The sequence below is a fragment of the Erpetoichthys calabaricus genome, chromosome 7 (assembly GCF_900747795.2).
Source record: "Erpetoichthys calabaricus chromosome 7, fErpCal1.3, whole genome shotgun sequence".
Classification (NCBI taxonomy): Eukaryota; Metazoa; Chordata; class Cladistia; order Polypteriformes; family Polypteridae; genus Erpetoichthys; species Erpetoichthys calabaricus.
In genome coordinates this window covers 28487826-28500710 of record NC_041400.2, presented here as the reverse complement: position 1 = coordinate 28500710, position 12885 = coordinate 28487826, and the positions used below count along the sequence as shown (strand labels likewise).

General features: G+C 37.8%; 1 protein-coding gene across 1 annotated transcript in view; it reads right to left on the bottom strand.

Moving 5' to 3' along the window:
* Positions 1 to 12885, bottom strand: part of LOC114654378 (A disintegrin and metalloproteinase with thrombospondin motifs 19-like) — a 221007-nt gene that overhangs the window by 27417 nt on the left and 180705 nt on the right. Inside the window, exons 15-17 of the mRNA XM_028804882.2 lie at positions 7240 to 7360; positions 4812 to 4892; positions 2139 to 2296 (exon numbers count right to left, since the gene is read on the bottom strand). Of these exons, the coding sequence (XP_028660715.1) occupies positions 2139 to 2296; positions 4812 to 4892; positions 7240 to 7360 (360 nt within the window). The remainder of the gene's footprint in view (positions 1 to 2138; positions 2297 to 4811; positions 4893 to 7239; positions 7361 to 12885) is intronic.

Genomic DNA, 12885 nt, shown 5'->3' with positions numbered 1-12885 from the left:
TTTTAAGTCTGAAAACTTCCATCGGAGGACTTTAAGACAGAAGAACTGCCAGATAAAGTTGGCTAATGCAACAGAAATAAAACTGAAAGAACCAAAGAATCTGAGCTAAAAGAATGGCCACATACTGTATAATAAGGTACTTAATAGGTGATTTTCCTATTCCTTTATCTGCTTGTTTCCTTGGGCATGCTGAATTGGCCAACTGTGACTGTACATAGAAAGGTGCTAAGAAGCTGTGATGGCACTGGAAGGAATTAGTGTGGCTAATGCCTTAGTCCTTATACAGTAAATATCCTTGTATAGATAAAGGAGTTGTTGCCCAAGTAGTGCAGAAACTTTTAATGTGCATTGTTTAAAGTGATGAAACCAGATAGCCCGTCTACTGAAACAGAGAGATCACAGCGAGTCCCCACCAGAGTTGACAGAAAGTGACCTGGAGTTCGATCACCTTAAGGAGATTGTGTGTACAGTTTACTTTGAACTTCACTAAAATCTTTTAAAAGAATACATTTGGACTGTAGAGCTTTTTCTTTTGTACAATGAGTCATACTATTGCTAGAATGCCTCTCTGATCACTGCATTTAAACTATTTTGAACTAATTGGAAACCCTCAACAAATGCATTTACAGCTAATATTGCGCTTTACGTGGTATCAACTTTGTGAAGTTAACTAAGAGAAGTGTACAACTAAAGATTAAAAGGCAAAGAAAAGTGAGAGAAAACATTATCAGGAAGAAAATCTGCCTGGGATTAGAACATTTAAGATGCTTCAAAAAACTGTTGGTCAATTGTCCCTTGTAGTTTCACAGATAAAATAATCGCAGGGCACTCCAGTTGTGCCTCTCTGCTATGAATGTAAATATAAAACGACAACAGATGGGTCTAAAATTTAAACTTGACATATGAGTGTGTTCAATTTTTTTTGTAATTTTTCTGTAAGTGGTTTATTTGACATTATTTTATTAAAAGTACATGTGTTTGGGATGTTGTGTGCATACGAATGAATGGCTTGACATGTGCATGATAGGAAATGAGTAACATGAGATTTTATTCATGGATGTCTTTGATGATGTTTGCTGTTGTCCAGCATTGGCCAAAACAGAAATGTACACATCACAAACTTTGTTATCTCCATTCTGGATGAAAAAATTATATTAAAAATTATAAATTACCAACTACAATGAGTAAGTAATATATTAATAAGATTGAATTTTTGGGTGGAGTATTTCTTTAAAAAAATATCATTTATTTGAAACATTATTTAAGCAATGAGAATAAAACCAACAAAGATGGGCACACATGGCTAAATAAAAGGGAAGACAGATAGGGTCAGCACTATAAAAAAGTATGGTCAGTTTCTACCCAGTTCTGACTCAAGAAAACATTTATTGACATTCATTCTGACCCCTCCTACGATGTGAGATTACTGACTGTTGTCTTTGTTAGGGTTAAACCATTACATCAAATAAATTATATTACCATCTTTCTCACCCATGTCTCATTTTGACAATGATATATGTGCTCATTGGTGCTTTACATTTTTGAAAGTTTGTGTGCAAATGACAACATTTGTATCCCATTGTCATGAAGCCCTAAAGCACCAAGGTTGAGGGGTAGACCCCCTTAGACCCTGCTGGTAGCACAGGCAGTGAGGCACTAGCCTCTGCAGTCTCTACTTATAAAATGAGCTGTTAGCTGCTTGCTGTTCTGCACGTGGAATTCCCAGTGCTACACATTATGTGCACACTCGCAGCATTCAGTATGCGGTGGACTCATTCTTTCATCATGTCTCCCTTAACACTCTCTTTTTTATTAACTAAATTAAGGACATGTCACAGAAAGTCTTCATTTTCTCACATAAAGGCAGAAAAAGTCAAAACAATGCATGAAATGAAAATTCCAGCGCGTACAAGTAGCAGCACATATGATGTCGATTAAAGTGCTCCTGCAGTATTTGTCTGCAGTTGGGTCAGGTGAGGACAATATGGCAGCAGTTGGTCAAATTGAGAGCAGATGGTAAGCATCATGCCGACAGTAAGAAAGCAGAAACTGTAATAGAGAGCTACAATTACACTCCCTCCTCCTCGGTCATTCATTCACAACTAAGCAGGCGCATAAAGTGCCGGCAGGCGCTGTACCATAAGGTGCAGTGGGGATGTGGTGGGGCCTTTAGCTGAAATTTTCTCCCACAATCCTCTTCTGACGTAGTGCACTGTGGTTCCCGCTATGTTAAATGACCCTGGATGCTCAATTTTCCAATCGCTGTTGATGGATTGTTTACTGGTGTCACGCAGTGCTGCAAAATAAACCAAACAAAGGAAAGGAATTTGCTTTTAAGTAATTTAATTATTCAAAACTAGGATAAGAAAATATACTTTCAGATTAATTTATGGTAGAATCAGGGAGCAGAAGTAAAGGCAAATTCTTGAAACCTAATATACGCTTTTGCTATCTAAGAACCTCACAAAGCTAATGGTGTAGTAACTGATCTTTAGTAACAGCCTCATTTAACCAGTCTGCTTGGCACAGCTGGTTGCTTAATGGTCGTCACGGAGTTATTCCTTAAACGAAAAACTATTCCTGCTGGGATTCCAAGAGAAGCATTGAACTTCATATATGCTGGGTAAAACAAGTCCACTTGGAGAAATGCTAAATAGGCCGTCCTGAGGAGAAATGTGAAAAACAACTTTAGGCATCACAGCTCATCTAAGAAACATAAAATAACAGATCTTATTAACTTCTGGACTGACAGATCACAAAGAACATTGCTTTGCTGTCTCTCTACCCATTAACCCAATTCAGGCTTGTAAGTAAAAGCTGCATCTTGAACAAGATGATTCCGGTTCTCTAACAGATAGATAGATAGATAGATAGATAGATAGATAGATAGATAGATAGATAGATAGATAGATATTAAAATTTGAACTAATTGAAACATTCAAAAATAAAAAAATGTCATGATTGATAAGCATTAATATTTTCATATAATTACCAGTTCACAACCAATTCACTCACCCACAAGTGTAGTATAGCACTTGTCCATTTCCCCACATTAAACAAAATAATCAATCAGCTTGTGGTAGGTAAATTCAAATTTTGTTCTACTTTTAGTCAAAACTTTAAACAACAGCAATCAGTTACCATGAGGTTTTTTCTTTGTTTCTTCTCATATACTGTATTGCTAGTCTAGCATGTCCTAGCATGAAATTTCCAACCATGCACTTTTTTATTTTTTGGATTATATTTTATTCAGAAAAATAAATCAAAATTATATCTCCAGGCCACTGTAAATAAAATCTAAGAAACTAAACAGAGAGTTCAGTCTTTCACAATAAATAAAAAAAATGAAAAAGGGTCTTTCTTATTGTACAAAAAGGACACTAATCGAGAAAAGCACTGGTGGCCAAGGCAGGCTGCACAATCCTCCATTGAAAATCTCCAAGTACCTTCTGTAGTGGAAGTTTATACAACACTCTCCCTGCTAGTCAAATAATAACAGTGACAAGTAATTCTTCTCTCCACAGCAAAGCTGTAAAAGCTTTCAGTAACTCATAAAATGTTACCTTGATACAAGATCAGCACTATTCTATTTTATAAAATAAATCAAATTGTTTCTCAACTTGTGTGAGAAATTTTAGATAGATAGAGACAGACAGACAGACAGACAAAGTTAAATGAATTGTATGCTTTACTTAATGCAGGGGTGAACGGTCCAGGTCCTGGTGACACTTTGGTTTATGAAATGTGCTGTTTGATTAGATGTTTTGCTTTATATTCCTATCAACAGGAAACACTCAGACTTGCCATCCTTGAAAAAAGGTGGTTCATGCACCTCTTATGAAACATGGCATCCCAGGTCACTTTGCCAAGGGTGCTACCAAATCTTCCATTCTTTAACTGGTGTGTATAACTGTCTTCTGTACTTGGAGTGTGCAATTTGCTTTTGAGATAAAAACAATTAGTTGGTCTGTGCAATGTGCTTCACTGTCTGCAGAAGTTGCTTTGGTTCTTTTCTGCTCAGCCATATTGTACTCATATACTGCTATTTGTTAAATGTCAGCCATGGCACAGTTCATGAAAAGGATCTGAAGTCCAATTATGTGGGCAAGGTAGCCCACACCTCTAATTCTTGGTTCGCATTATGCATGTCACATCAAAGCTCTCAATTAACTTCAAGACCCGGTGGTTCACAGCATAGACCTTAGCATATACAGTATATACATTATGCTTTGTCAGTAGTTCATTCCAGCCTATGTTCCACTCTTCATGAAAATCAATAAAGTGTACAGAGAAGAACTGGGTCTTCTAAATATGTCATGTTGTAGTTTCTTCATATTGTACCACCAAAATATTTTATTCAACGTGGCTACTTAATGAAGAACACACAAACAGGTGAAAATGGCATAATTACCTGGTTAATTGATGTCATACGTATTGTCTTCTGGCATGTAAAAATAAACACTAAGGAACCTAAACACTATGCTGCATTCAAAGAAGATGTATCTGGTTAAAGTATGCTTAACTGCTTTGAAGATGATGAATGTTTGAGAATTAATTCTGATATTTATATTGTTGAGGAACAGGAGAAACCTCACACATGTTATAGTTTAGTTGTATATACGACACTCTCATTGAGAATCACTTAGCTTGACCTGGCTCCTTTACATTCAGTATTCAATAGTTAATATTCAGCATGCGGGAACTTGTGTGGAAAAGATCTCACATGGGAAAGTGAAGTCTGCTGCCCACATCTTAGCCATCTGGCAAAGAAACACATGCTGACAAAAATGAAAAGGAAGGGCATCCATTACCCAAGTAGCTGTGTGCTGGCTTTTCTTCCACAACCCGGATTCTTCTAGCACCTGCAGGAATAACCACTGCTTCAACATAACCTGCCGAAGAAATGATACAATGTCAGAGGCTGCATGTCATGTCTCAGTTTTATGCCTCTGTTGTTCAATTTTGATTCTTGGACTTAGGTTGATTATGCCAATGTTACTTTTTCTGATTATTTGCATTATTATTTGTTTTAGTTTTGTTTAGGTTTGTCACGGTCTGTGTTATCTTCCATGTGTTTTGTGGGTGGTCCCCCAAAATGTAGGACTTCCTGCCAATCACCGCCAGGAACTTCCCTCCACCCTATAAATCCAGAGGGTCTCCCACAGAACCTGGTGGTTCATTTCAAACGTGCCTGGGAGTGGTGAGTTTACTTGTGTTTTTTGATTTTTTGACTTCACCTCTGCTAACCTTTAGCCCTCTGCAACTGCTCCTTGTAGTTTTTCCAAGGACAGAAGTGGAAATTGGTGAAGTCACATACTGCATTCATATGCTACAGGAGCTGTCAAAGCTCCCACTTTATTGCTTGATTTTTAGGTAGAATTTTTAGGTGAAGGTCACTTTTGATTAGCTAGTTTTAAATAATTTTATAAAATTACTCTTCAGTGTGGTAGCACAATGATTAATGTCTTATAGGTTTTTCTTCAAGTACTGAAGTTTTTTTTCCCACTCTCCAAAGACCTATATTAGTTTAACAGGCAATACCGGCCAGCACTAAAAAAAAATCTGCGTACTCTATAGATTTAGATTTGTAGAAACCATTTCTGAAATTCAAATTTCTCTACCATAAACCATTTCCACGAGATATCAGATTAAGTGAAAAATGTGATTTTGACAAAAATAGATTTTTATAAAAATAATTTACATTTGGGGCGGCACGGTGGCGCAGTGGGTAGCGCTGCTGCCTCGCAGTTGGGACACCTGGGGACCTGGGTTCGCTTCCCGGGTCCTCCATGCGTGGAGTTTGCATGTTCTCCCCGTGTCTGCGTGGGTTTCCTCCGGGCGCTCCGGTTTCCTCCCACAGTCCAAAGACATGCAGGTTAGGTGGATTTGCGATTCTAAATTGTCCCTAGTGTGTGCTTGGTGTGTGGGTGTGTTTGCGTGTGTCCTGCGGTGGGTTGGCACCCTGCCCAGGATTGGTTCCCTGCCTTGTGCCCTGTGTTGGCTGGGATTGGCTCCAGCAGACCCCCGTGACCCTGTGTTCGGATTCAGCGGGTTGGAAAATGGATGGATGGATGGATGGATAATTTACATTTGTTTTATGGCATAAGTATTTTTTTCATGCTCAGAATATTATTTGATTATTTTGAGGTGAAAAAAATGACAGTTTTCCTCACTGATAATGTTAGTTGAAGTGGAAACAACTCAAAATCAAGTATTTGCTACACATGTTTCAATCAGAGTTTTTTTTCTCTCTCCTTATTACTTCAAAATAGCCAAGAATTTGTATTTAGATGGTTAGAAAGATGCTTATTAATTGTCCAGTAGAGAAAAATGGTTGTTTAAATATTTTTACAGAAATATACAAGGTCAGATTGATTCATCCATTGGCTTGACCAGGTAACATGTATACAAGTTTTAAAACGAGTGAAAGTGTGGGAATACAAAAGCAGAAAACTACAAGGAGCTAGCTGAGGGACATCTCTCTTCCCACCTAGCAATTGGGGGGCAACATGTCTTTAAAACTCCATTACCTGCACTTTCATTTAGATTTTATCCCTGACAGCAATGGAGCAGTCTCTGATGAACATAATGAGAGGTTCCACCAAGACTCCGCTCAGATGGGGAGACGTTATAGTGGAAAGTGGAGTGAGTCTGAGTTAGCAGACATCTATTGGTCATCCTACTATGAGACACCTTCAGACGTTTATAAGAGGAAAAAAACAACTAAGTAATTATTTTTGCAAGTAATAATTATATTTAAAACAATTATATGTTTAGTTAATTATTTTTCCATGTGTAAATAATTAATTTAAAAAAAATATACATTTATTTTCTCTAAATTAGTATTTTAAACCTACACCTCTCCAAAACTGGACTTGGCAGAGCAGTTCTATTGCCAGATTTGGATTCAGCGCCCTCAAATGTATAAAGAACACCTAACCCTTTTGCCAGAAGCAAAACATATACAGTATATATACAGTATATATATATTTTTTTTTTGCAGACCAGTGTAACTGGCACCAAATGAGTGAGTGTGGATGTGTCCCTGAGAATATACCTTGATATTGACTGGTGCCCTGTCTAGGGTTGGTTCTAGCCTTGAACATTGGCACCTGTAACCCTGAACTGGGTTAGGTGAGTTTGTTAATGATGGCTGAATCAATTTTCATTATTCAGTCATGGCTTTGCCTCAACTCAGGGCCATGAGCTTTACATACCACCCTGGATGGTGATATTTACCTGCTCCTCTGGTCTGGTTGAACTCCCCTTTGATGACTTTGCAGGACTTCCCATTCCCATTGCACACACCACAGTGGTCTTCTATTGCTAGTGACCCAAACATTCCATCACAACCTGCTTTCTGTGAAAAAAAAAAAAATATGAACCATTACTTCTGGACAGGAGATAAACTTAAAATGTTACCCTGCTTACCATTGGATTTCACATACATGTCTGTCACCTTCAGAAGGAAGCAGAAGTCAATCCCGGTGACAGCAGTAGGGACATGTGTGTGATTCTCTGATCAGATAAGGTGTGGTGTATGTAGCACATACCCACGTGAATGTGTCTTCAAACAAGAGGACTTTGTTGCTGCCTTTACAAAGTTCAGAAAACTTGGATGCTGAACCTCCTCCATCTCTGTTCTTCTACCTGTTTATCACTCACCAGTAATCTTTTAATTTATGACAACTCTTAGTTTTAATAAATAGTAGACATTGTTTAAACCTGCAGACACTGATGTTATACTGTAAGTGATGTTGAAATCTATGACTGTGGTTATTTCTTGAACTTCACTGATGACAGTATCACTTGCATTTACCTCTCTGAACACAAGCATTTCCTGCACAACTACCCACTTAAATTAAACCTATGGATTACTGTGAATGGGTGTGTTACACTGGCATATTCCTCTGGACTTGCATTACACATCTCCTGGAGCTGACATTTAAAATAATAATGCAAATCTTTTCAATTATTAGTAATGTCAACATTTAGATCAGGCAACAAGCAGTAAATTAAGGGTCTCTAAAGGTCAAAGTGATTGCTAATTTTTGTGTTAAACTATTGGTCTTAAGCCAAACATCATCCTTTAATTGTACTCTCATTTACACCATAATTGTGACTGCTTTACATAACAACTTTTGGCTGTAAGCAGCCTTATATCAAATCCAGAGGAGATTTAGCATTTTTCTACTTCCACACTCATTCTACAAACTTAAAATGACATGTGTACCAGCCATGATAACAGCAGTCCATGACTGCTTCACTCTGTAGTTATCAGCAAATCATTAACCTGCTAAGACACACATTATCAAAACAATTTCAACAGTATGGTATAGTAGAAGAGTTGAAAGACGATCCAAAGAAATTCTTTAATTTTAGTAGTTTAGAAATATTCAAGGGGGAGGTGAAGCATATCAGTAATATGAAGGGGGAATTAAAATATAAAGACAGTTAAATAGCAAATCCTAAACCTACATTTTTAAGGAGCTTACACTTGTGAAGAAGTAGATGGTCTATGTCAGTAACAGGGACTACTATGGAAGTACTGAGTGGTTTGGAAATTGTAGAGGGAGATGTGCTGTTTAGATTAAACAGGCTAATAATCTAGCAAATCTCTATGATCTAATACACTAAATAACAAGCTATTTAAGTATGGAGATAGGTGGAAGGTCAGATAATCTAGAATCAAGAATCAGTTGACTCATTGCAGAGAGACTTGCATATTATAGAGGCCTGAGCAGATTTGTTGCAGATGAAGTTTAATTTAAGTAAATGTAAGGTATTGCATTTAGGAAGTTAAAAGGTTAAATTTGAATACAAAGTGAGAGGTCTAAAACTTGAAAGTATGTCTTATGAGACGGAACTGGGAGTCATAGTGGACTCATCACTATATCCAGACAGGATACAGAAGCCATCAAGAAGGCAAACAGAATGTTAGGTTGTATGGTGCCCTGATGTGTAGAGTAAATGTCAAAGAAAGATATGCTTAAGTTTTAGAACGCACTAGTGAGGCCTCACCTGGAGCACTGTATGCAGTATTGCTGTCTGGGTTACAAAAAGACATAACAGCATTAGAAAAAGCCTAGTTAAGAGTGACTAAACTGATTCTAGGACTGCAGGGAATGAGTTATGAGGAAAGGTGGAAAGAGATGAACCCTTAAGGTTAATCAAACAGATTAGAAGATGACATGATTGAAGTGTTTATAAATTATCAAAGGAATTAGTACAGTTCAGCCAGACTGTTATTTTAAAATGAATTCAACAAGAAAACAGGGGCACAGTTGCAAACTTGTTAAGGGAAAATTTCACACAAATTTTTGAAAGTTTTTCTTCAAACAGAGAACAACAGATACACGGAATAAATTACCAACTGCTGTAGAAGGTTAGACGTGATGTTACTTTGGTGAAATTAAGTAGATAGGATTGGTGAGCTCTGTTGAGCTGAATGGCCTGTTATTGTCAAATTTTTCCTAATGTTCTACTTTTTTAATGTACAGTTGTTATAAAGTACCTAGTAGTCTTTGGATAAGGTGCGATAAAAGTAAACTTAATATGTTAGTTTTATTTAGTTAGCCAACCATTACTAAACCCACTTAATCTCCTTTAGGGTAGAAGGGCTAATAACTTAACATCTTAGCAGTAACCAACCCTAACAACATATATTCTGCTTACCTCATAAGGGGCCAATTTAGAGCAGCCAATCAAACTAACCCACAACTTTGGGAAGTAAAAAAGGAAACCTGAGTGCCTGGAGGAAAATTTACACAAACACCTGGAGAACATGCAAAGGCCATAAAGACAGCATGCATGAAAAACTACAGTGATTTAGAGAACATGTACATACATAAACATTTATTTATAATGGACATTTTAAAAACACTTGAGTCTCACCCAAAGTGCTGTACAGCATTAAAAGAATACTGTATAACACAAAATAAAAAGCAAACTCAGCACATCGACAAAACAAAACATTTCAACACAGAAAATGCTTGCCATTGAACAACAGTCAATAACTTTAAGCCAATTTATCCTTATTCAAAAGATATTGAAAAAAAGGTATATCTTAACCCTGGACTTAAAAATGTGACCGATGATACAGATCTTAATTTGAAGAACATGCTATTCCATTGTCTAGGGGCCATGACAGAAAAGCTTGGTCGCCTTTTTCACTTCCACCTGGCTTGAGGCACGAGGAGCAAAAGCTGATAATGAAGACCTAAGTGAACAAGATTTGTAGTTTGAGATTTGTGAGCAGATTAACAATATCAGCAGCCCCCAAGCCACTGAGCTCTTTAAAAGCCAACAGTGACCTTGAACTGTATCCTAAAATTAATTGGAAGCCAAAGCAATGAGCCTCACACTGGAGTGATTTGTTCCTATTTCCTAGTGGCAGCCAGCAATTGTGCACCAGCATTCTGAGCCAACTGTAGGTGTGACAGAACAGACTGCCTCATACCTACATAAAGGGAGTACAGTAATTGAAGCAAAACATAATAAAAATTGATTCGTTTTTCTAGATCAGTATGAGAGAGGAATGATTTTGTTTTATCCTAAGCTGAAAGAAACTGCTTTTTACAAATGAATTGGAACAGTTGTTCAAAATTAAGTTCAGGATCAAAATCAACAACAATATTCAAAGCCTGTGATTTCATGGATAAGAAAAAAAAACAAACATTTATGACCAAGCACCTGTGATAGAATGTCCACCAAATACAATAACCTCCGTCTTGTCATCATTTAGCTGTGCTCAAATGTATTACCCTCCTCTGGTTCCCGGATACTGACCACTAGAGTAACTTTGCCACTCAAACACCCTGCAGAATTAAAATGGACTATCCTCATTTTTATCTACAGTGGTGTTTGACACTTGATTATCTCCTGATTTTGCTAACATTTAAGACTTGCATATTTAACCATAGAACACCTCTACCACATACATGGACATTTTCATTATATCAACTCCAAGGAAATGAGGAAATTTTAGCTACAGCCATTAAATCAGTAAATTAAGAAATAAAACAGTAATCCATGCTTTAAATGTCAAAATTCAATACCCCATACAACAATAGAAAGCAGGTAATTACACATCCACCGTTCACCAGTCCATCGGTGTTAGGCAGAAACAACCTTGGATAGAGTGTCAGTCCATTGTGGGCCACTTTTGTCCCCAGTCTGCATAACATGTAGTTCCTTAGGATTGACGTGCCATGAACACACTTATACAATTTATGGTTACAGGGTGACCTCTCCCAGCATCTTTGGACATAAGATTAGAGTTCATCCTGAATGCAACTTTAGGGCACACTCATGCACACACTCTTACTACTGATAGAAGGATCTGGAGATCATCCTAGTTCTATCGAGGTAAGTGATACCAGTCTGGGATGAGAGGGGGTGCTCACACTAACTGTCTCTACTTTTCCACCTACAGCTCCAAGAAGCCACCAAGTGTAGACAACTAACCCGACTGCAGCCCCCACAGCTGCCTCTGCCCTTTCCAGTTGGAGCTCAATAAAACCAGACAGTCCCCAGAGGATAGTGTCTGATACTGGACCCGGAACCCGACTTGGAGTAAGTTCCACAGTGTTGTTCAAGCCTCCCTGAATTAAGGCACGTTTTGTTTGATTGAGCTTAAACAACATCTTTTTTTTTTTTTTGGTGCCATCTTGCCCAGGTTTTGTTTTACTTTGCTTTATTAAGGAGGAACACCTGGTTGGTGCTCCTACATTTCGAAGTGACCTGTACAGTTCTGTTCTCCAGCCACACCACATATTTTTTCATTAAACTCATTAAATCATGACCCTGACAAGACAAACAGAAGTAAATAACACTCATATCCTCCCATTTTTAGGTTACATTTCCTCTGCAGCTGCAGTAATTACAATATAGTAAAGTTACACCATTTATTTACTTTTAGAGAAGATCCCTTGCTGAACCGAGCTAATGTAATGAAAGTGACATGCCTACTACAAACGTAAGAGTGCAGTGCTGGCAGATGAAGAGACTCATTCGGGGTCTGACCTCAGAAGTGGTCCATCCTTTTAGATACGAGCTCATGGTGCCTGCCCAAACTATTGTAAACTTCGTAAACTCCATCATACGAGTCTCTACAAGTGCGGATAACTGCATTGTTCATATTTCATTAGTGGATTAAAACGATAAACCAAACTGAAATGTAGTAGTTTATAATTTCTGTCAAAGCATAACAAATCAAGGAGCAGGTGACCTGAGACATTCACCTTTTATATTTCCTGAATTTCCTTACAAACACAGGCCCATCATTGCCCATGCTGCTCATCTGTGATACTGTGGGGAGATGTCTGCTTCACATCTGTGTTTACTAAATGCTGTCTTCTAAAGTATGAGTTATATTAAAATGCCTTCACTTCCAAAGTGCTAATGACTGCTTTCAATGAACAGGCTAAAGGTCATCCAAACTGTAAATAGTTTTATTCTGCCATCAGCATTCTTAGTAAAAGCAGGAAACTCCCTAATTTCTCCCAATCTACTTCTCTTCACGAGGAGATGAAATGCTCCTCTGCTCTCCAGGCAATTTTAAAAGAGAAATTGTTCATTTTTCTATAAACAGATGGCACCCAGGCTAGAAAACCTACAGCAATGCAGAAAGTCAACACCAAGGGAGTTGTGGACCTGTACGGATTCTGCAGGTATTGACTAAGAAAATAGAGATGCTAATATGGAGACACTTTATAAATCATTGAGCTGCGAAGAGCATTCTGAATGTGCCATGCTGAGATTCTACAAGTAGTGCTGATGCAAACGATAAAAAAACTCATTGTGAAGGCTGAAAAACGAAGGCAATAAAAGGGGCAAGGCAAACAACAGTCATAAAAACAGCATGAGGTCAAAATCAAGGAGAAC